The 24,172-nt window shown below is 39.7% G+C and overlaps 2 protein-coding genes and 1 long non-coding RNA gene across 5 annotated transcripts in view; all 3 read right to left on the reverse strand.

Moving 5' to 3' along the window:
• Positions 1-2,827: 2,827 nt before the first annotated feature.
• Positions 2,828-8,258, reverse strand: si:ch211-214j24.10 (uncharacterized protein LOC558894 homolog). Its single transcript, XM_034131535.1, has 4 exons — positions 8,089-8,258; positions 4,939-5,700; positions 4,251-4,283; positions 2,828-3,688 (listed from the first exon to the last, which is right to left on the reverse strand). Exons 1-4 carry the CDS (start codon positions 8,102-8,104, stop codon positions 3,639-3,641), a joined length of 861 nt encoding a protein of 286 aa, XP_033987426.1. The 5' UTR covers positions 8,105-8,258; the 3' UTR covers positions 2,828-3,638.
• A 1,090-nt stretch (positions 8,259-9,348) lies between these two features.
• LOC117483152 lies at positions 9,349-10,840 on the reverse strand. The gene is made up of 2 exons (XR_004555959.1): positions 10,636-10,840; positions 9,349-9,756 (listed from the first exon to the last, which is right to left on the reverse strand). It is a non-coding gene; the product is annotated as an uncharacterized LOC117483152 (long non-coding RNA).
• Positions 10,841-11,402: 562 nt separating this feature from the next.
• nav3 (neuron navigator 3) overlaps positions 11,403-24,172 on the reverse strand; it is a 208,340-nt gene continuing 195,570 nt past the window's right edge. For all 3 annotated transcript variants that reach the window (XM_034131356.1, XM_034131355.1, XM_034131354.1), the window contains 8 exons: positions 23,480-23,648; positions 21,747-21,982; positions 20,834-20,988; positions 20,507-20,578; positions 19,005-19,201; positions 18,700-18,818; positions 17,865-18,068; positions 11,403-16,721 (listed from right to left, as the gene is read on the reverse strand). In XM_034131356.1, coding sequence (XP_033987247.1) covers positions 16,602-16,721; positions 17,865-18,068; positions 18,700-18,818; positions 19,005-19,201; positions 20,507-20,578; positions 20,834-20,988; positions 21,747-21,982; positions 23,480-23,648 — 1,272 coding nt within the window. In that variant the 3' untranslated portion in view covers positions 11,403-16,601. The remainder of the gene's footprint in view (positions 16,722-17,864; positions 18,069-18,699; positions 18,819-19,004; positions 19,202-20,506; positions 20,579-20,833; positions 20,989-21,746; positions 21,983-23,479; positions 23,649-24,172) is intronic.

Raw genomic sequence — 24,172 nt, forward strand, 5'->3', positions numbered from 1 at the left:
TGACTTTTTAAACTTTTTAGACATACTATACTATGACTTTTTTACACTATTTTCGACATACTATACTATCACCTTTTTTATACTTGTAAAAATTTTTTTTTAAAACAAGAAAGTATAGTTATCTAAAGAAAGTCAGAAAATAAGACAAAAGGCTCGTCTCAATTGAATATTTCACCTCCTCCTTTCCCTCACTCGCGTCCCTTCCTTGCGTCTTAGCTCCGCCTCCGTAAGATGCGAGCGAGAGACACGAGGAGGTGACGCGAGGACAGAGGAGTCCTCAGGTATTAATTGGGATGTCCTCGTTCATTCAAACGTCACTTTTAAACGACGTCTGTTAATGATGACATGTGCACAGCTGTATCCCCTCTCATCGGGCTTAACTGAATAACCCTTTAGAACCGGCCCATTTGTTGTTAAATATTTATTTAAATGAATTAATCTTTCTCTTGTTAGTCAAGGAATTCAATGTGTGATGGTTGGTCCTGCTTTTGTGTTCCGTTTTGGTGTAAAATGTACATTTAAATAAATATAATGATAGTAATGCCTTTACTCTGAAAATGTGTGTCCTGTAGATCCCCACATTCAGGACTGTGAATTTTAAATAATTTAACTCCTGAATATTTTAACACAAAACTATAAAATAATTGTTTTTTATCAAGATCTAGCCATTTATGAAATAGCTTTCTTAATAGCTATGTTTTAGTGACGTTCAAGATCATTAAACATGACTTAAATTGTTGGTATAAACTTAAGAAATGAATTGCACATAATAAGCTGTGAGAACTTAGATTTATGTGACGCTTTCCCACTCATTCTTCCAGTTCTCCTTTTTCCTGTGTTGAAATCGACCAGCTATGAAGGTGGGGGGGCTTTTATACGCGGGTAGTGAAAACACTTCCGCGTAGTCTGCTCTCGTGTATCCTCCCTTTCGTCTCCTCCCTCACCCCCTCATCGACTCCTCCGTGTGCATTTCAGCGATTGGGACGTCCTTCAACATGGCGTGTCTTGATCGATTTCCGGGTCAAGTCCCAGAGGAGGGGGAGAGAGGAGTCGAGATGAACCCAAGTCGTATAAACATGGAACGTTCCACCTCAGAAACATTGAAATAAAGAGACGAATCTGCAGCTTTCAGATTTCCAGTAATCAGCAATGCGCTCTTTGGTCCTGGTGGTGTTAAAAAGGTTGTCGTTGCCATCCCGATTAATTGTTGTCACTAAGACCTTCCACCGTGGTGCCGTGTGCAACATTGATGATGGCATATACAGTATGGCAAAAATGTCTTAAAAACAGCGTAGTATGTTGAAAAGATGAGATGACATATCAATGTACAACAAATATCCCAAAAAAAAGTTTGACGAAAGTACAATTAAATGGAGAACAAGTGTTAGTTTAAGAGATTAACATGCTAGACTAAATCTACCAAAAACACACATACTGCTGGTTGTTTTCCTTCTCAAGTGATATCCTTTCCACTGATGTTTAAGTTGAGAAATCCATTATTATAACGGGCTTAAATAAGGTAGTTTGATGTCACACAGTGAAAATGTAATGTAATACAGCCTCAGTGCTGAGCTCCTAAAATAGTGTGTGATTTCAGTAGTTCAGAACATAGTGTTCCCGGTTCAGTCCAGATAACAGCGTTAGTGCCGCAGATTGTTCAGACTACAGTGCAATTACTTTCTTAGGTTGAATCAGGTGACGGAGCTAAAAGTGACAAACGTAGACTTCACCTTAATGCTGCTTTTTCTATAACGGGAAATAATGGAAATCTAGCGGCTAAAATACCTGCAATATAGATTTTACCAGGGTGGAAAAAAATGCATTTCTGTACCAGGGAATATCAATTTAAGCCTCTGTAATGTATAAAAGATGTGAATTTATGATATGATCTATTTAGTTGCATCAACGTATCAATCAATGTTTATTTATATAGCCCAATATCACAAATGTTACATTTGTCTCAGTGGACTTCAGTTTGTACAGAATATCAGTATGACAATACGACACCCTCTGTCCTTAGACCCTCACATCGTACAAGGAAAAACTTCCAAAGAAACCCCACAGTTTAAAGGGGAACATGGGAGAAACCTCAGGGAGAGCAACAGAGGAGGGATCCCTCTCCCAGGACGGACAGACGTGCAATAGATGCCGTGTGTAAATCGAAGAGATAATACATTTTTACAGCATAGGTAGTCCAAATGTTTGGAAATGCATGTGTCTATAAGAAGATGAATCCACGAGGATGTCAACAATCCTGTGGGAGCCATCAGGGAAGCAGTATGATGAGTCAGGCAGGACCACAGTGACAGGTGCAGCCATAACTCTAAGTCCAGGACTCAGGATCCCGGCGTAGATATAGACACCAAAAATAAATGTGGGGGAAGCTGGGTTATTGGGAACATGAGTACACAGGTACAGACAGAAGTAGTAAATTGTCCCCCGACAGTCTAAGCCTATAGCAGCAAAACTAGGGGCTGAATCTAATCAGCCCTAACTATAAGCTTTATCAAAAAGGAAGGTCTTAAGCGCACTCTTAAAAACAGATAGGCTGTCTGCCGCCCGAACACAAACTGGAAGCTGATTCCACAAAAGTGGAGCTTGATAAGAAAATGCTCTGGTTCCCATTGTACTTAAAAAAGTGAGATGCAGTTTAAAAACGTATCTATATATTCTTAGGAAAACCCATCCCTTAAAAACACAAGGATTGCCAATATAGAACATTTAAATATTCTGTTAATGTTTAGTTATAATCTGTCAAAATGGGGAAACACTTTTTTTGCCAGCAGGATTAAATGTGAACTTCATATAAATAAATAAACAGAACATGTCAAGTTTATTCATTTTTATTAAGCAATACTGTTCACTTACATTCCTCCTTCTCCAGTGTATCTCTTTTTATTCAATATATTTTTTCAAAAAGAAAAACAACAACATGGTTAGATCCGTTATGGATACAGGAGTAACATTGACCCGACTAGGGAACCAAATAAAAACAAAAATGGACACAGCATTAGGATCCGACGGGTAAAGGGTGAACTCCGCTGTGCTCTGACTACACCCCCCTGTAAACTGAAGACACACATCCTCTGCATACATCAACCGGAGAACTCAAGCAGGTACAAGACATTCTTCCGTTTGTAAAAGGTAGAAGGAGAGGGGGGGGGCACTAATTACTCTGCTGAGGGGGCTTCTGGCACACAGGGGATTGGTCACAATTGATTTTTAACAAAGTGCTTGATTGACCACTCGCTTTACAGAGGAAAAAAAAAAAAAACAACGAGATAAAACGGTAGCTCTCAAAAGGAAAAACGAGGGGGGGGGTAAATTAAGTTACAGCTTTCTGAAAAAAGATTGTTTTTAAAAAACACCAGCTCTACACGCACACACACAAGCTAAAAATGGTAATGAGAGGGGGTGAAAACAGCTCTGATTATTTAAGGCAGGCTCTCTGTAAGGCGTTAAAAAAGTCCGTTGCTGTAAGCTCTCAAAAGTTAGTCCAAAGTGTCTCAGTGTGGCTTTGCGTGAAGACATCATCCTGAGTGCATTGTGTAAATGTGTCCATCTTTATACGTTTGAATGTGCATGTGATACGTGTGTGTGTGTGTTTTTATATATGCTTTGGGTTGTCCCTCACACCGCTAGGCTGGGTGCTCCTCGGGGTCCTTGTACCAGACGACCTTTTTCAGACCTGCAGAAAGAGCAAGAAATAGATGTCAACAGGAGAGAATTGGAGTGCCTCAATGTAAACAACACATCTACAGACAATAACTTGTTTTCTGTGTGTGTGTGTGTGTGTGTGTGTGTGTGTGTGTGCGTGTGTGTGTGTGTGAATACAATGTTTCTTCAAGTGTGAAAAGGGAAGCCAAATGGTAATATACTGTTGGAGCCATTTGACTTTAATAGGATAATTATTGTTTGAATATCTGCAAATAATGTACTTAATTATTTGCTTTTGTGAATTAAAGCATGTTCATTTACGTATATTGAATTGTACGGAGAATTCCCGTTGTTGCTTTTAAATTGAGGACGTTCATGTCGAACGTTTGTGTTTATATGCCGCCTGGATCGCGACGAAGGGAAGTGGCTTTTTATTTTAGAAACTGACTAAAAGGCCACGACATACACCAGGAAGTTTTTCTGAACTCTGCCTAAAGCGGGGACATGTTGAGACAAATCTTAGCTTTAAATCAGAAGTAATTTTCCATGTAATCATCGTCCAAGTGTTGAGTGAGTACTTTGAGTCCACGTACCTTTTTTCTGTTTGTTACAGATAGCGTTCCATTCTGAGGAGAGAAGAAGAAAGTAGAATTAAAGCACTGAAATTAAAGTTTTTTTACATCACATTTCATTTAGCCGTCGTTGTTATTCAAAAAAATGGACTTACAATCAATCAAATCAATAAGTGCAACCATTAAGACACAAACTCAAAGCGAGAATCAGGTACATTTCCTGTCTCTAAGCCCAAGCAGATTTAAGTGCTACTGCATTAGATTACAAAAAAACCTCCTTATAGTGTGTCGAAAATATCTGAGAAGTCTACAACAAGTTACGTAATTTAAATAAATGAATCATCTGACAAGCGCTGCTCTACGGTGATAGTTCAAAGCTTTAAGTGCTACTGCATTAGCTTCACTTAAAGCCAGACATTCCTAAGTGCTACGTACAGAAGAGATTTTATTTTGACTTTAGCAAAGATGCAGTCGAACAGATTGGTTTCAGACTGTGTGTACTCTCTTCATTTTTGACAGGGTAAAGTATAGTATGTCCAAAATATGAGAAAAAACTAGATAGTATAATAAGTTAAAAAAAACATAATTATAGCGTGTCGAAAATATGAGGGGAAAAAAAACATAGTATAGTATGTCAAAAATGTCTGAGAAGTCTACAACAAGTTACACATTTTGTCATTTAAATAAACCATCCGACAGTTGTGCTCACCTCTACTGTGATAGTTCAAAGCTTCCACTAGGTGGCGACAGCTGAGCAGCAGCTTCCCGTTGCTCTCGTCCTCCTCGGAGCGTGTGTTGGTGTTTGGGGGAACAGCGGTAGCGACTGGAGTGGCCGTTTCTTCCGGAAGCGTCTGTGGATCTGCTGGCTGTTGTTGGGCGTCTGTGGTTGTGGAGGCGGCGTTTCGGGGGCTTCGGCTCTCTCCAGGCGGCCTGGCCTCGCTGATGAAACTGAGCCCCCACTGGTTCTGCAGCAGCACCCCAATGGCCGGGCGTTCCTCCTCCTCCAGCCCCCCAATGGCCGCTCTCGCCTTCACCTTGGAGGCGTAGCTGACGGCCGGCTGCAGCTTGGCGGGGCTGTCCTGCACCGGGAAGGCAGGCGGAGGTTTGAGCAGCGACAGACTGTCTTCAACCCACCTCTCCTTCAGGTTCTGGTGGACTTTTGATGCCCGTCCGACCCCCTTTTGGCTCTCTCTACGGAGACTTCGGCCTTTGTGCTGCTGGTGCTTGCGCTCTTTGTCTCTGCTGCTAAAGGTGTGCACGTGGCGGATCAGCTCGCCTTCGGGTAAAATGCTCCGGGGTTGAGGTTGGTCTCCTCCAGAGATGCAGCTTCCTCCTCCTCCACCACAGTTCCCAGAGCCAGGTGACAGGCGACGGTTGCGAATGTGAGGCTCTGAGTTTGTGGATGCAACGAGGACTGCTGGATCGCACAGAGTGTCGGACTCACACACAGGGTTGCTGGCTTCCCATGTACCTGAAAGAGATGTTCAGATGTCAGTCAAATGTCTGCTAAATGTATTTTTACTCAGTGTTTGATAAGTTACTTTTGCCGTGTAGGAGGTTACATTTTGACTGGGGACAAACTAGCGCTATCATGTTCACAAAAAGATATTTAAATGAAAATGAGTTCAGATGTCCGTCAAATGTCTGCTAAATGTACTGATACCCCGTGTGTGATAGGTTGCAGTTGCAGTATAGGAAGCAAACTGATACAACAAAGTAAAGCTACATTTTGACTGGGGAAAATCTAGCACTGTCATGTTCACATAAAGATATCTAAATGAAAATGAGTTCACCAAATAGTCTACTCTTAACAGACCACCATGCGGTTTCTTGCGTGCTGCATGAATGTGTTATTTCCTGAAAAGGGCATATTTAAAAATGTCTGCATACGGTATTCTAGAGACAGTCAGTGCAACAATGACATGATGTTAGTGCTCTTATTGTAGTGAGATCAGTTACTGAAACTTTATTTGCTTGATAAAATGAGCTGTTGTGAGCTTTAGGATAACAGCCCCAGCGAATGTACATAAATCAATTTCATATTTTTCTCAGTATTTTTTACAGTAAGGATCATTTGTAGCTTAATAGGCAAGTCCTGGACTTATTCCACAACAATGATTATATTACCTAGATATAATGAACATCAGATATGTTTCAGTTCTTGGTGATTTATTAGGATACCATTACCTAGGACTGACGTTCAGAAAAAACACAACTATACCCATCTCTGTCCGGCTCCTTTTGTTTAACAGTGAGATTCTTGTCCACACACAAGAGTCAAACACACAGTAAAAGGTGTGTCACTCCACAAGACTCTTTACTTTGCACTGGATCATAAAAGGATTTTCCCACAGCTTCAATAAAACAAACATCAGGAAGTTATGGCACATTATCACATGATTTCTCTGAGCAACAATATAAAGATACCAGGGTATTCAAATGGACTGTTATCATACCATGTAAATGAGTGAGTCTACGGTACTGAAAATTATTTGCATAGGTGTGTGTGTGAGTTTAACATACAGGGAGAAGCAACTACAGTATGTTAATTCTTAAAAAGGCCCAAGCTTATACTGTAGTTTTTTAAATCACTCCCTGAAATTATACATTTTTTTAAAACACTGTCCTCTTATCACATTTGCTGGTTCATGAGATGATGAATACTAAAAAGGAATAGGAATACTCTGTTACTCAAGTAAAAGTACTCCGAGATATTGTTCTTGAGTAAAAGTACTCAGATCTTGTACTTCAGTAAAAGTAGAAGTACTCAGATCTTGTACTTGAGTAAAAGTAGAAGTACTCAGGTCTTGTACTTGAGTAAAAGTAGAAGTACCAGAGTGTAGGAATACTCTGTTACAGTCAAAGTCCTGCATTCAAAATGTTACTCAAGTAAAAGTAGAAAAGTATTATCATCAAAATATATTTAAAGTACCAAAAGTAAAAGTAGTCATGTGCAGATTGGTCCATTTCAGAATAATATATATGATAAGTTTTATAATGATTGATAATTAAAGTGTTCTCAAAGCTGGTAAAGGTGCAGCTAGTTTGAATGACTTTGTATACTGCAGGGTAGCTTGTGAATTTACTCCAGGTGGAACTAAAGTCTGATTTAACACTTGATTAGATTTCACATCATTAATCCAAATCTGTAAATTGACTCAAAAGGGTATTAAATAAATGTAGTGAGGTAGAAGTACTAAGTAGCATACAATGGAGATACTCAAGTAAAGTACAAGTATCTTAAAATTGTGCTTAAGTAGTGTACTTGAGTTAATGTACTTAGTTACTTTACACCACTGGTTATTTATAGTCTTACATAACCTGTAGGGTCACAAACCAGATTAAGAAAAAGGACACTCGGCCTGAACAGCGTGCTGCTCCAAACGCTTCATATTAAACAAAATGGAGAGGGTTGCTAATCCAGGTTATCCTTTACAAACACCATGACAATAATCTAATTATATATACACACACTTCTCTGTAGCTGAGTCGATAACAACATGTAGGGATTTGTTTTTGCGGTGTTGGCAGCTACCGGTGTTAGCAAACTTTAATTAGCATCGTCACGGTACGGCAGTGAAAACTCGACATTTTCATTCATAAACCGTTTAAACATATTCATTACAGTTAAAATACATCCCATTAACCGTTGTCGTCGTGGAGATATCTTTACATGTTCCACCACATCGTGAAATGTACAGCTTAGCTTAGCACGTTAGCTTAAGTTTCGTAACCCTCCATTCAAAAAGCGGCTAACACGCTAAGCTAACGTAGGCTAACACCGTCGCCAAGACAACAAAACAGCCGTTGAAAGTGAGGAGTTTTCGGTCACGTCTGTCACAAAGTGGTCCAAACTCACCTGTTTTAATATGCATGTCTTTTCGTGTAGCGTGTCGGGAGAGTTTAGCCCTGGAGTAACTTTTGTTTACAGCGTTCAGATCTCGACGGCTCACTGGATAATAAAGTCTGTGTGGTTGTGTCACCCGGAAGAGACACGAGAATGTGGGTGGGACCGGAAGTTAGTGCAAGATAAGCGGTGCGGCGGGAAACTTGGTAGGGAGTTTTTATATTCAAATCTGACTTGTAGACCCCCATGTGACAGCCACGTGGTCGCAGTGATTGGAGATAATGGGGATGTTTTCTTTTAATGGCCAGAGGTGGAAGAAGTACTCGGATATTGTACTTAAGTAAAAGTACAAGTACAAGAGTGTTGGAATACTCTGGCCTGCATTCAAAAGGTTACTCAAGTAAAAGTACACAAGTATCGGCATCAAAATATACTTAAAGTACCAAAAGTGAAAGTACTCAGATCTTGTACTTGAGTACAAGCAGAAGTACTCAGATCTTGTAATTGAGTAAAAGTAGAAGTACTCAGATCTTGTACTTGAGTAAAAGTAGAAGTACTCAGATCTTGTACTTGAGTAAAAGTAGAAGTACTCAGATCTTGTACTTCAGTAAAAGTAGAAGTACTCAGATCTTGTACTTGAGTAAAAGTAGAAGTACTCAGATCTTGTACTTCAGTAAAAGTAGAAATACTCAGATCTTGTATTTAGGTACAAGTACAAGAGTGTAGGAATACTCTGGCCTGCATTCAAAAGGTTACTCAAGTAAAAGTACACTAGTATCGGCTACAAAATATACTTAAAGTACCAAAAGTGAAAGAACTCGCTATGCAGAATGACCGTTATTTAAATTACATATATTATATCACTGTATAATTGGCAGAGGTGGAAGAAGTACTCAGATCTTGTACTTAAGTAAAAGTACAAGTACAAGAGTGTAGGAATACTCTGGCCTGCATTCAAAAGGTCACTCAAGAAGTACACAAGTATCAGCGTCAAAATATACTTAAAGTACCAAAAGTGAAAAGAACTCGCTATGCAGAATGACCGTTATTCAAATAATATATATTATATCTGCGTATAATTGGTGATTTACAATACAATTATTGTTTGCAGCTAGTAGGTGTCTTGTACATCAAAATCCACAGGTTGTTTATGTATTGCAATTCATCGTAACTCCCTAATATTGCACGTAGCTTGCTTTTATATAATAATAGATACTTCAAATGCATGAAATGTGTTTATATGTGCAGTGCTGAATCAAGAAATGGTCACCATGCTTGTAGGTAAAACATTTTTATTGCAGTGTTTCACATGTGCAAACTTTCAAGACTTGCTCTCATCATTTTCCAAATCATCACGTTTCTCTCCACGGTGTGCAGGTAAGATCTCTGATGTTATCACAGCAGGGGGTCATCAGAAGGGCCATTGTCACTTTTAAATAAAACAACTTGAAGTGAATCTCTTCGCAGCAGCAACAAAGTGAATCCATCCGTGCAGAAAGACCGAGCTCTGAGGGTCAAATGTCTGGTTTCAAAGCAGGAGGAAGACACATGTACGGACTTGTAGTTCTAGTCCAAGTTGTGGAAACATGGGACGTGATATCCCATAATATGGTGTTCAAATCAGTAGAAGCTCGGTTAGCATTCCTCACAGCAGGGACTCTTTCTCTCCAGGGGACAAACCTTTAAAAAAATGTTAAAAATCAGAAAAAAGGTGGAGACGTACAGTGATTTGAACAGACTATAATACTTGTTTTTTTAGGGTTTATTAAGATCTTGTCAGTGTTTAAACAAGCAGTTCATGCATAACCAATATTAATGCAACCTAGGAGTGTGAAAAACTACTGATACACTTACTATCATGATACCATGTTTTGTTAAACTGTGTCAATTCTTAAAAGCACTATTGATTTTGTATAAAAAGTTATAGAAAACCTAAATATTCTATAAACTATATGTATTACTTTTTATTTTGCTCTAAAGTTGGCTCTATGATGATATCAAACTGTTGGGATTAAATCAACAAGTTGCAAAACAATTTATGGATATGGTGGCGTGTGTTTAACTGTGGAGTTTATACACAAATACTATGTTATTATTGTATAAATAAGTAAGTATTTTAAACATGTTGCAACTGTCCCTGGGTTGGAGTCTGACTTTTTTCCTTTCAAATGTATATTGTGAACAATCTGTCATATATATTCATCTTTAAATGGTATTGGGACTTAGCACACATATGTAAGTTTAATACATAAAAAGATAGTTGGCCTAAACCAAATAGTTTCTGAGTAACTGACTCCTCTACTTCCGGGCTTATCTGTGTTGACATTGCTAGTATTTAAATAGGTAGCTCCACATAGTGATAGCTAGCTTACTAACTAAAGGGGAGAAAAAGCTTCTGGGCTTGGGTTAGTTTAACTTAAATACTATTCTGTCAATGACAAATAAATAGCTTTTTAATATAACCTCTCACTGTCAACGTTAGCTCAGTATTTGTATCAACTTCCGGTATCCACCCTTAGTTACAAAACGTTATCGAGAAACTTCTTATCTCCAACTCACCTTTTTTACGGGATTATAAAGTACATGACGAGGAAAAACACGATGTCGAAGACCACGAACAACCAGAAGTCAAACCAGTAGGAGTGTTTGTGTAAATATATGGAGGTTTCTTTAGATTTAAACATGTTTAGGTCTTTTTCTGACTTCATCACTGCTTCCATCTTTCTTACTTTTTCTTCTTCGTCGTTTGTTCCGTTCTTCTTCTTCTGCTGTTTTAATGGCGGGCTGCAAACCAACGTTAGAAGGTGCATTACCGCCACCTAGTGTACAGGAGTGTGTCAGAGTGAAAGACAAATTATTTAAATTATTAAATAAAAGAGAAGAAAATAGATGCTACAAAGTTAAATATATATATGTATTATATTTAACTGTATTCAGTTCCTCACATAATTATAATTTGTGTAAATATTGTCTTTATTTTTTATTTGTTACGATTCTGATTCTAGAAATAAAACCTGTATTGTTCAAGTATTTCAATAAAAACCATTGAACCTGAATTGACAATGTTGTGCATCAAAATAGCATAAATAAAGGATTGTATTGAAGTTGAGTTCCTCTGGTCTGAGAAATTCATAGCCAACTGAAAAATACTTGTACTGTGTTGTAAATGTACCATACTTTGAATTAGTACTTGTTATAATTTTAGCATTCAAGTATTCACTTCACATTACCCATTTCTGATGTCTTTACCCCATAAACTTGCCAAAACAGACCAGAAAAAAGGACATTTCCATTAGACAAATAAAGAAGGTCAGCATGTTGTTTGCTTGTGTGACACCAAATACCATTTATTAGGGCTTTACAAAGACTACAAAATCCTCCAGATGAGTTAAAACACTGTCTCTGTATATTTACATGATATGTTACATACAAATGTACAAAATATAAAACATTTAAGGACAAATGTTTCACCCAAAAACAAGAAAACCTTCTCTCAAACCAGAGTAAATGCTATAACTGAGATGTAACTGCAATAAGTGTACAGTGGGAAAACTGACCAGCGGATCGTCAACACTATGGTGTAAAACACTGTTAAAGTTCTGCTAGATCGGGAACTCTCGGCCTACAGAAGTGTGGATCAGATCTTAAAGGTCCCCTATTATGCAAAATAATGTGTCCCCTCTGTGTAAAGAGACTCTGAAAGTTTCAGGAAAAAAGATTCTCTCTCTTTTTGTCCTGATCCATTTATATAAAAACCTGTCTGAAAATGAGCTGATCAGATTTTGGCCACTTTATGATGTCATAACGATGTTTTGGCTTGTGTAACCATTATGTGTAAGCAATGATCTGTTTGGTGTTTCAGCCAATCAGAGACAGGTTCTGTATATATCTGAGACCTATAACATATTGATGAAAAACAGTATAATAGGGGACCTTTAAACATTGGTGTAACTGTAGGTAAGGAGTTGTTTACTAACCCCTTATCATGCAACTTACAAGGCCGGTAGATTTATGTGCGACCCATCGGAGGCTAAGCAGCAGATGTGAGGTTGAACACAGGTAGGATTGTCCTGAGGTTGTGACAACATGACTCCTTAATCTCCGATAGTTTTCGACTTAAGTAGCACCGGTTGTTGGTAAATGATTACAGTACGGTGCCTTCGGACAGCTGGCAGGCCTATAAGGTAAACTCGGGTGAAAATGTCCAGAGAGGAAGTTCATCTGAGGAAATAACATCTTAGGCATTCCCTAAAGACGGAGAGGATCCAGATATTATTATTGCAGGATAGTCTAGTTGCCATCAGTGAGAACCTGGAAAGTACCCCAAAGTTTTATGTTAGAAATGTATAGTATGGGTCCCTAGCATATAGAAACTGCCGGATGCTAACTTGCAGATGTTTGTACAATTAGCATAAGTTGCATTAACATTAATAAGCATATGTTGACAATAGCGTAACAATTGCTAGGGGTTCTGAGGATGTTGAATCAATTTCCGACATTTTTAGGATCATAAGTAGCAGTTTTGAGTCCTCTAAAGCTTAAAATAGACACAGAATTCATCAAAATCAGCCCACTGGGTTTACAAATATGGCCACTTCCTGGTTAAATCTGCCATTTAGGATCCTGAAAATATCAGAAATGGATTCAGCATCTTCAATAACCTGCAAAACCTCTCCGAAATTGGCCAAGCCATTTCTTAACTATTGTCTGCATATGCTTATTAACGCCACTTATGCTAATAGCGCAAATTCCCCATTATGCAAGTTAGCATCTGGCAGTTTCTATAAGCTAGGGACCCGTACTATACATTTCTATCATACATTTTGGGGTACTCAACATTTCCAGGTTCACAACAGGAGTTGGCAACTAGACTTGAAGGGGGGGAATACTGAGAAAGTTCCTATTTTAGGTGATTTTAGTGAATTTAAAAACGTTTTCTTACTGTACACCGTATGCCTCTTGCATAGGCAAAACATCCACAAGACACACACCTGTTTTCTGACAGCGTGTTGAGTTTTTGCATTTTTTTTTTTTACTCTCTGTTTTCAAAAGGTACAATAATTTACTCAGCGGCTTAAGCATACTGTAACACCAACAGGGCATCTTTGATTCACTGTGCAAGACTTAAGTATTTACAACCCACCCCAAACCTCAAAGTGTGCAAAACCAACCCACTCGATAAAAACAAAGAGAGGACAATCAAAATTCAAAATGGCTTCCGTCCAATACACGCATACATAACGGAAAAAAAAGGTCTCTTCGTTAAAAAGCTTTTAAAACATGCTCGTCAGGCTAGAAAACCCAAAACAGTTTGGTTGTGCTCCTGTCAGTTCAAGTGAGCCCAGCTCAACTGTGCCGGAAAACGACAACTTAAAAAATACCCCACCCCTTTTTAAATGTTTTTACAATATTGGTCAGTTTTTAAAGTCAAAGACAGCTTCAACTCTTTTATACTTTAACTGTCAGAAACACAAATAAAAAGGGCGGTTTGGAGGAAGAGGGAGCGAGAAATAAACAAAAAGAGGCTGTTTTTCTGACAGCTTCGTCTGACAGTCTTTTTCTCACTTTAGCCAATGGGAGTCGAGGATTCCTCCCGCTCTTTTGCACATTTTAGGCAGTGAGAAAGCACCAGTATCGTTGTTCCCTCATCTTGCATTTGTCAAAACACTTTGGACTCTTTTTGGTACCTCAAGGATTCCACATAGGTGCAGACGCTTAGCAAGCTGGACAGTAAGCTTGCATTAATTCACTTTTACTGATCAGCGTTGACTCATATCTGTTGAAGCCGAGGCGTTGACATATATCAGTGTTCTGCTTTTCTTGCAGTAAACCCACCCGTGTGATTTTCATGCAGCTAACATTAATGTCAAAATGAATCAGCGATGGGAAATTGACTGTTTGCTAAGCCCAGTTTCTCTCCGTTCTGTCGGGCTTTGGGTTCTCGCACCAATGCAGCTAACAATAACAGATGTGGCTAGCTAATTAAGCTAACGTCAGACTTTTTAATGACTCGTTTTATTGATATCCGAAAAGAGGACTGACGCTGAAGCAGCATGTGCCTAGCTAACGGTTAGCATTCTTGCCAGCTTCATTTAGATATCGACATACACATCAGTTCTGCAGTGTAAAGCAGAGTAAAATCAAACCTCTATCATACATCTGTTTTGCTGATTAGCTTGCATACCTTTTTCTCATTATATATTCAGTAGGGCTGGGCGATAAATCAATATATTTTATCTTCTTAAGATAACATTTCTCATAGATACCATGCTGTATTGTGACATATAACATTATCCAGATAAAGAAATAAAGTATATATGATATAATTGCCCCGTGTAGTTCCCTTTTTACCATTAAATTAAAGGTTTTTTCGATGAGGACTAATGCTATGCTAACGCTATCTCAGAGCAATATCTGCTGGAGTTGCTTTCTCCAAGTTCAATAAAGAGCAAGTTAGACTAGTAAGACAATCATATATCCTTTGCAACTAACCCTCCAAACTGCTTAAATACTGAGTATGTCTTGAACTCGAGAAAGTTTGCAAATGATTGGTGAAACTCAGTTGAAAAGAGGGGATTAGCAAGCAGTCAATGAAGACAGTTCTGTGAGATGCTAAGCTACATTGACGACGGACTGCAGAGCGTGCAAGGCCAAGAACAACTTAATCTAAGTTTACAACCCCGTGATGTTAAGTCTCTGTGTTTGTGTGTGCACATTTGGCAGTCAAATCAAAAACATTGGCACTTTTTTCCATTTTGTTCTTCACAGTAGAAATGTGACTGAATGACACACGGACAATTAAGCACTTTAGTCGTGCTTGAGGAGCTGAGGACTGAGCACCATGAAGCTCAACTGACCTCGGGTGTGAGTGTGTGTGTGAGAGTGAGTGAGTGTGTAAAAAATGTAATTATTGTGGAGCTAGTTTGTCTGCAGAGGCTTTTCAAATGCCTCATACTTGCCTCCATTGTGGCCACCAGAGGGCGGTACATCACCCGGATTCACTTTAACCCTCCTGTCGTGTTCGGGTAAAATCTGACCAATTTACAATTTTCTTCAATCATAAATATTGTGTTTTATATTTGATTGCTTCAAGTCCTTATGATATCCTCCACAGTAGGCATTTATCCCCACTTTCATTGAACTTTGGTACACCTATGATGTTCCTAGTAAAAAATGTCGCCATAGGAAATGAATGGGTAACCCTATCAGATAATACACACCCATAAATAAGTTCATTTAGGAATACCTTTTTGGTGCCTCCTCTCTTTGTATATTTCCCGCGGTGACTGATGTGAACCAGTAGTTTGAGACGTTTTACAGCTTAAAGGGAATTAAATATAATGTGGTGATGATTAATGTTTTTGTGTTAATGTAAGAGCAGTTAAAACCAGAGGTGGGAAGTAACGAAGTAGATTTACTGAGTACCAAGTACAATTTTGAGTATTTCCATTTGATGCTACTTCATACTTCTACTCCACTACATTTAAAAGTGGACTAACTTAGTCCACTAGTTACATTTTCAGAGATGTATTTTGTTAGAAAAAGACTCACATTATTTAAATATTTTACCAAAAGTCAATCAGAACTTTGTTTGTCTATAACAGTAAAATGCTACTCGATTATCTAGAGATGTAACATATATAAAAATAATCATATACACAAATAAAGGCAATTTTTCTGTACAATGATTACTTTGAATGTTATTCTGTAGGAACCTTTTTTAGATAATATTTTGTTAAGTAAGATTTTAAATGCAGGACGAAGTATTTTGACAATAATGTGTTGGTACTTTTAGTCAAGTGAAGCATCTGAATACTTCTTCCACATCTGGTTAAAAATAAAAAATGTCACTGGGGGAGAAATTACCACGAGAGGAGGGTTAATCTACTCTAATTTACAGGTGGGCTCAGAGATAAGGGTGTACAATGTGGTCTTTGTTAGAAAAGGCGTCGTCTGGATTTTTTGGTTGAACCGTTTACAGCCTGTGATTAAAAGTCAGTGTCCTCCTGCTGCCCGTGTGTAAGTGCATGAGTGTATAAGTGTGCGTGTTTGTGTGTGTGTGTGTGTGTGTGTGTGTGTGTGTGTGTGTGTGTGTGTGTGTGTGTGTGTGTGTGTGTGTGTGAAGCACCTCTGTAAACAAGGAGAGACATAAACAACAGAACACCCCACCCTCCCATTGTAAACATCTGAAGATACATATCTGGGATTTGAAAAAAAAGAAAAATCCAGTTTCAAATTCTTGGCTTTGTCTTTTTTTCTTTCTGTGTCTCATCACAGCTGACTCCTTCCTGCCGACACATATATGAAAAGTTGTATTCTAAAATGTTATATATCCAATAAAACATGATCTGTGTTTAAAATAAAATGATTGTTTGACACTTTGTCCACCAAATTGGCAATATTTAGACTCAGTATTGCACCGTTTGTAATGTGAATGGTGGCCCGCTGTACCATTTTGGATGATAAAACTTTTCATGTATATATTATATTATATTATGATATATGTCTGGGCACCACGGAGGGTCTCATAGCGCCGACTCCAGCGAGGAGTCCAGCTGGTCGTCATGGTGACTGGTGCTGTCGCTGTCGTAGCTCTGCGTGCTCGAGTAATTGGCCGCTTCCTGTAACCGTAGCAACATGTTCATCTGAAAAACACAGACAAGGAGGGTTAGGGTAAACACAATGTTATCTGTTACGAGATGTAATCTGAGTATCAAAATATATAAGTAATGTCACCTGATTACTTGCCGTTACTTATGGATCACACAGATATTTTTTAAATTGTTTTTCAAATTAGTTTTATTGTTTTTATGTCCTATTAATGTTGAATTGTTGGTGCATCCTGGGAGTTAAGTTTGCTACAGTGCATATGACAATAAAGCCTTGAATATTAAATGCAATGCAAATAAATAAAAACATTTGACTGAAGTGTATTATGTAAGACAACAGAACAGTGTGGCCTTAGAAAATAAGAAATATAGATATTTAGGTAAAAAAAGGTGTCCTCTGCCCATATATAATGTCGACTATATACTATACTCCTTCGCGTCAAAAGGAGCCATTTGAGGTGGTTCGGGCACCTAGTAAGGATGCCACCTGGGCGCCTCCCTAGGGAGGTGTTCCAGGCACGTCCAGCTGGGAGGACACCGAGGGTTAGACCTAGGACCAGGTGGAGGGATTATATCTCTTTGCTGGCCTGGGAGCGCCTTGGGATCCCCCAGTCAGAGCTGGTTGATGTGGCCAGGGAAAGGAAAGTTTGGGGCTCTCTGCTGGAACTGCTACCTCCGCGACCCGACCACGGATAAGTGGGAGAAGATGGATGGATGGATGGATGGATACTATGTACTATGTACTATCGATACGATATTTATTTATTCGATTTGTAGAATTGAATCCTCTGGTTTAGGTCACAGTAGGGTTTTATCTTCTAAGCTAACATCACTTAGCTCAGATTCCTCCCCTTACTGCCAGTCCTTCCATATTCTCCTACACGTATACTGGTACTTGTTACTACTACTGTTGTATACAAATGTAATTTAATTACATGTTACTTGTTAGACGCTTTTATCCAAAGCGACTTACATACTCAATACTGTGGGCAATCCCCACAGGAGCAATTTGGGGTGAAGTGTCTCAGGGACACAACGACATGCTGACTGCAGTGGGGTTTGAACCTGTGACCCCCTGATCCGAACACCAACGCACAACCCACTGCACCACACTCCTCTCTAAAAAGCTTTACAAAGACTTCTCCTTCACTCCAGGTGTTCATGGCGTGTGTTCCTCACCAGGGGGTCTCCATCGGTGTCGCTCTGGGACACCTGTTTGGAGGAGGCTCCCTCCTTGGAGGAGCTGTAGCTGTCGTAGCCCACATCCTCCGGCCTCAGCTGCAGCAGAGTCTGAGCGTCCGGCTGCTGCGAGGCGCCGCTCCACGGGTACGTGTCGTTCACCCACTTAGAGGGGTCCTCCCACGCTGCTCTCTTCCCGTATAACTGCAGGAGGAATCAGAAAACAGATGTGTTGTAGAATATTAAAGGTCACCTATTATGCAAAATCCACTTCTTCATGTCTCTTCTACATCAACATGTGTCCCCTCTTCTTCATGTCTCTTCTACATCAACATGTGTCCCCTCTTCTTCATGTCTCTTCTACATCAACATGTGTCCCCTCTGTGGAAAGAGACAAACAAAGATTCTCTCTCTTTTTGTCCTGATCCATTTATATAAAAACCTGTCTGAAAATGAGCTGATCAGATTTTGGCCCCTTTATGATGTCATAACGTTTTTTTGGTTTGTGTAACCCCCCCCCCACCTTATCACCTGAATCTCCTCCTAGAGCACCATTGAGTTCTTTTTAACCAAATCTCTCTCAGAGGGGCGTGGGGAGGGGCTCCTTATTTTCATCTGAAGTAACAGACAGAGAATCAGCACTTTTGAAACAGGGCTGAAACAGAGGGGATTATGGGATGCTGCAATGATCTGTTTGGTGTTTCAGCCAATCAGAGACAGGCTCTGGATATATCTGAGAGCTGTGATATATTGATGAGAAACATACACCTGAACATCAGCAGGAGAGAGGACTCTTGAAAGTCTCTTAGAGAGTTCATGTGTTGAGCTATTGTACCTGAAGCCCCTCCCTGACGGCCTCCAGCAGATAGGGAACCAGGGAGTAGTTCCACAGATCTGTGAACCAAACTCTGGATCCTTCTACATCCATCGGACAGGACAGGAAGAGACGAGGGCCTGAGGGACAAAGAAGACATTTCATATAATATAATCTTAGTGCCTTTTTCGTTACTCTACAAAAACTCAAACTTGTTTATTTGTCTAACATCTAGTCAGAATATGTCTTTACACCTGATATAAGACATCATAACTTCAGAAGTAACACTGCAGTGAGATACTTTTGCCCTCTCTGGTAAATCGTACCTATGGTGACGTCGGAGGAGCTGTGAGCCTCCAGGAATCCGTTGAGGTGCTGCCAGGTTTTGGGGATCCAGTCGATGATCTTGATCAGATCGTTGCTCCTCGAGCTCTTATTGATCTCCGTCTCGATCAGCTTCCTCCGCAGGAAACGTCCCAGAAACCCTTTCACCGGCTCGGTGTGGTTGGTGCACAACACCCACCTGAGACAGAACACACGGAGATCATTACAAAACTGAAGCAGAGGAGGAAATAAACGAAGCAGTCGAAGAGAATTGGGTTGACTGAAATATATTCACGTGATAAGCCTTTCCTAATGACGTTATGTTTGCCGAATGATCTGCTAGTCAAACATGCCAAGAGGATCCTTAATCAGAACATGCATTATGGTCTCATTACTTTTGTTTAACAAGATTAATTATCCATCTGGTTTTCTGTAAATCTGTACATTTTATACGATCCTACGTATATACCAGTATGTCTATGCTCTTGTAGTGTAAGCATATATTCCTGCTACTAACTGCAGTATTTGTGACTTTTTCATTTTATTTTTCCTTTACATTTTTGGTTGTAGTAGTTTTAACCTCTCTAAAACGGATTTTTTTTTAACAATGTCGGAAAAATCTGAAAGCAGTCCGTCATTTTGACGGATTAGAACAAACTCAGAACAGCGCCAAAGTTTCCCCACAGCAGCGCTCCGGTGTTATGCCTTGTTATGGATGCCCGCCAAAAAGGAAATGATATAGTTTCCAGACCTAACTTTGCCGTACAAATCATTGAAATGTCTGGGAGTTTATGCTTTACGCTGTGGCGCGCTCCCGCGAGGTGCAGTGGGCATGCATAACACACGGCATAACATCGGCACTAACAGTTCACGAGCTCATTTTGACGGGCAGGATCGTAACTTTTCCGTCAAAATGACGGGCAGGATCGTAACCTCTGGTCTGAACACACTGATGCTTCTGTAACAAAATAATTTCCCAAATTGGGATCAATAAAATATCTATCTATCTATCTGTGAGAAATAACATGCAAACAGAGGAGCACAATCAAACGTGCAATGTAACGCTAAGCTAATAAAGCTACAAGGGATTTCTCTGTGGATTTAATAAGTTTCGAACTATATAATATCACAATATCATGAGTAACTTATATATTTTGATAGACGGTTTCACAATTGAACAATAACACACATCAGATTTCAGGTACTGTGGTTTTATGTGAGTTCATCTGTGTGTCTGTTCACTACTCCATTAGCAAAACAAGAGACAAAACACACAATAAATAGAGATTAATTTGACTGATTATTGAGTATAACTTCAACCTTTTTATAGATAATGCGATAATATCTTGAAGTAAAACTCCCTAGGGGAAGGTTGTGGTGTGTGTGTCTGTCTGTGTGTGTGTGTGTGTGTGTGTGTGTGTCTGTGTGTCTGTCTGTCTGTCTGTCTGTGTGTGTGTGTGTGTGTGTGTGTGTGTGTGTGTGTGTGTGTGTGTGTGTCACAAACCTGAAGTTGTGGTGTAACTCCAGGTTAGGGGAAGAGGACACTCCCTGGTTCATGGTCCCGATAACGTAAGGGCTGGAAAGAGAGATGGACAAATAAAGACGTGTTATTTTGACATAAGATTACAGTTTTAGGAGGAATTTCAAAGCACATTATATTAAAAAAAGAGTATCTTACAAACAAATCCCAGAGTACAGCACTAAAGCCCGGGGAACATGATGTAATTCCTGCTCTTTTTGCAATTATGTTTGCTTCCAATATTGATATTTGATATATATAACGACACATTTCAGTTCTTTTGGCTCTTCCTATATTGCATCTCTGCCTCACCATTTGTGGTACTTGCAGTTGAGGAAGCCGTTGAAAATGTCGCTCAGGGATCCGATGTGGTGCAGGTTGTCGAGGATCACCACCGTGGGAAGCTCCGTGTCCGAATCCTCTGAGTTACACTGCTCCGCCAGGTTGGACAGGTACTGACGCAGGTCCTGGAGAGAAAGGTTATCACTTGGGTTTAGAGAAAGCAATATCATCTCAGTCCCTTATGGACACACATGTAGAGACACCAGATCACTCTGAGAATGTGCTCTTTGTTGGTAAGCAGTGGGGGAATAAGTACTCAGATTTCATCGCTAAGTTAAAGTAGTAATACTAAACTGTACAAATTGTGCATTCAAAATCTTTGTAACATTCCACCACTGGGTAAAGTGCATTCTGGGAGATGTAGGAATTACCTAAGATACTAATAATATTAATATTAATAATAATAATGCACGCACGCACGCACGCACGCACGCACGCACGCACGCACGCACGCACGCACGCACGCACGCACGCACCACCACACACACACACACACACACACACACACACACACACACACACACACACACACACACACACACACACACACACACACACACACACACACACACACTACTATTTTAGAAATACTTATGGCTATTTTACTAATATATATATTTAGACTGTAAGAGTAAATTTGCACATTGACATTGAATTTTATCTCGTTGTACTGTCATCGCTATTACCTCTGCTTTTACCACTCTTATTTATTTATTTATTGTGTCTATTTTTTACTGCGGTGAGAGTTGCCAAAGAAATGTCGTTGTACTTCGTATGATGACAATACAGATATATTCTATTCTGTTCTATATTGGCAGACGAAAGCATATTACAAAAACATAAATAAATATCATTGCTTCATGCATCCAAAGTGTAACCCTACCTTGCTGGAGTTCTGGTCCACGTTGAAGCTGGCCACGTTGTGCTCGGTCACCTGCTGGCCCAGCTGGGAGATGATGAACTCGGCCAGTTTGGCGGCGAGGAAGGACTTCCCGGTGCCGCTGGGTCCGGAGAGGATGATCCGCCGGTGCTCCATCAGCAGGTTCAGGTACCGCTGGATGATGGGCTTAGGGATCAGAGTGTCAAACACCAGGCTGTCGATGCTGTTCTCCTTCACTCCTGGAGGGAAGAAGAAAGGAGGAAGGAGGAAAGAGAAGGACAATTAAAGCTATTTAAAGAGGCCCTAATATGCTTTTGGGTTGTTTTTTTGAGTGATATATAGGTTAATGTAAATAGTCTGCAAAAGCAACAATCCCAAAGTTCCAGAACATAGTGACATCGCTTGTCACCAAATCATCCTGAACATCAGCAGGAGAGGACTCTTTAAAGTAGAGACACTACATACTGATATACACCTGAACATCAGCAGGAGAGGACTCTTTAAAGTAGAGACAATACATACTGATATACACCTGAACATCAGCAGGAGAGGACTCTTTAAAGTAGAGACACAACATACTGATATACACCTGAACATCAGCAGGAGAGGACTCTTTAAAGTAGAGACACTTCATACTGATATACACCTGAACATCAGCAGGAGAGGACTCTTTAAAGTAGAGACACTACATACTGATATACACCTGAACATCAGCAGGAGAGGACTCTTTAAAGTAGAGACACTACATACTGATATACACCTGAACATCAGCAGGAGAGGACTCTTTAAAGTAGAGACACTACATACTGATATACACCTGAACATCAGCAGGAGAGGACTCTTTAAAGTAGAGACACTACATACTGATATACACCTGAACATCAGCAGGAGAGGACTCTTTAAAGTAGAGACACTACATTCTGATATACACCTAAACATCAGCAGGAGAGGACTCTTTAAAGTAGAGACACTACATACTGATATACACCTGAACATCAGCAGGAGAGAACTCTTTAAAGTAGAGACACTACATTCTGATATACACCTAAACATCAGCAGGAGAGGACTCTTTAAAGTAGAGACACTACATACTGATATACACCTGAACATCAGCAGGAGAGGACTCTTTAAAGTAGAGACACTACATTCTGATATACACCTAAACATCAGCAGGAGAGGACTCTTTAAAGTAGAGACACTACATACTGATATACACCTGAACATCAGCAGGAGAGAACTCTTTAAAGTAGAGCCACTACATTCTGATATACACCTAAACATCAGCAGGAGAGGACTCTTTAAAGTAGAGACACTACATACTGATATACACCTGAACATCAGCAGGAGAGGACTCTTTAAAGTAGAGACACTACATTCTGATATACACCTAAACATCAGCAGGAGAGGACTCTTTAAAGTAGAGACACTACATACTGATATACACCTGAACATCAGCAGGAGAGAACTCTTTAAAGTAGAGACACTACATTCTGATATACACCTAAACATCAGCAGGAGAGGACTCTTTAAAGTAGAGACACTACATACTGATATACACCTGAACATCAGCAGGAGAGAACTCTTTAAAGTAGAGACACTACATACTGATATACACCTGAACATCAGCAGAATATGTCCTATTTAAGCCTTGTAAATGCAGTTATAGTTAATATTGTTCTCTCTATTCGTACGCTGGTTTCTACATCAGCTATATTCCTGAAATAGAAACTCCGTACCCTTGACGTTGACCTTGATGATGTTGCTGTCGCCCACCAGGTAGCCGCAGGGCAGCAGCTCAGGCACTTTGGAGGTGTGAGAGCGAATCACATCGCCCATCCTGTAGCAGACGATGCTGTCCGAGCTGAGACCCAGACTGGTGAGAGGGTCCACCCGAAACACATACTCCTGCAGGGAGGGAGGGAATAAATCAAATAGTACAGATAACTAGATTGTAACGGATGAAATGGTCATAATACGGTGGTTGTTCTAGCAGCTCAGAGGATACACACATGCATTATGGACAATCATCGAACAGAAGGACGCAAATATGAAGGATTCTCGCAATTTAAATAATCCTTCGACGAGAGTGTGTATCAACAAACTGCACTTTTGCTTGAAACTTAAATGTTATCTATTGTTGGATAATAAAAAACCTAACATTTTTTGTACTAATTGTTTAAGGCATGTAACAGGTAATTGACATAGTGCAGGTAATGCAAATAACACGTCCAGAATGAAGTAAGTAACATATATTAAATTCATGCATGTAGGGGAAAAAAAGAGGTGGGCTTTTATTTTTGAATGTATTTGGGGGTGGGGCTTATGACATTTTTCAACCAATTTCCAGTTATCGATTTTTGGCACTTTTGTGATTTTTTTTTTAGAACCTTTCGGACCAAAACATGTGTTCAAAGTGAAAAAAAAGAAAA

This window comes from Trematomus bernacchii, unplaced genomic scaffold (genome assembly GCF_902827165.1).
Source record: "Trematomus bernacchii unplaced genomic scaffold, fTreBer1.1, whole genome shotgun sequence".
Lineage (NCBI taxonomy): Eukaryota > Metazoa > Chordata > Actinopteri > Perciformes > Nototheniidae > Trematomus > Trematomus bernacchii.

Excerpts from the sequence above, each read along its gene's own strand:
- si:ch211-214j24.10 (XM_034131535.1), bottom strand. Across the intron at positions 4,284-4,938 it reads TTTGAACTATCACAGTAGAG|AATGGAACGCTATCTGTAAC; the intron begins GTGAGCACAACT and ends TTCTCTCCTCAG. Across the intron at positions 3,689-4,250 it reads CTGTAACAAACAGAAAAAAG|GTCTGAAAAAGGTCGTCTGG; the intron begins GTACGTGGACTC and ends CTCTTTCTGCAG.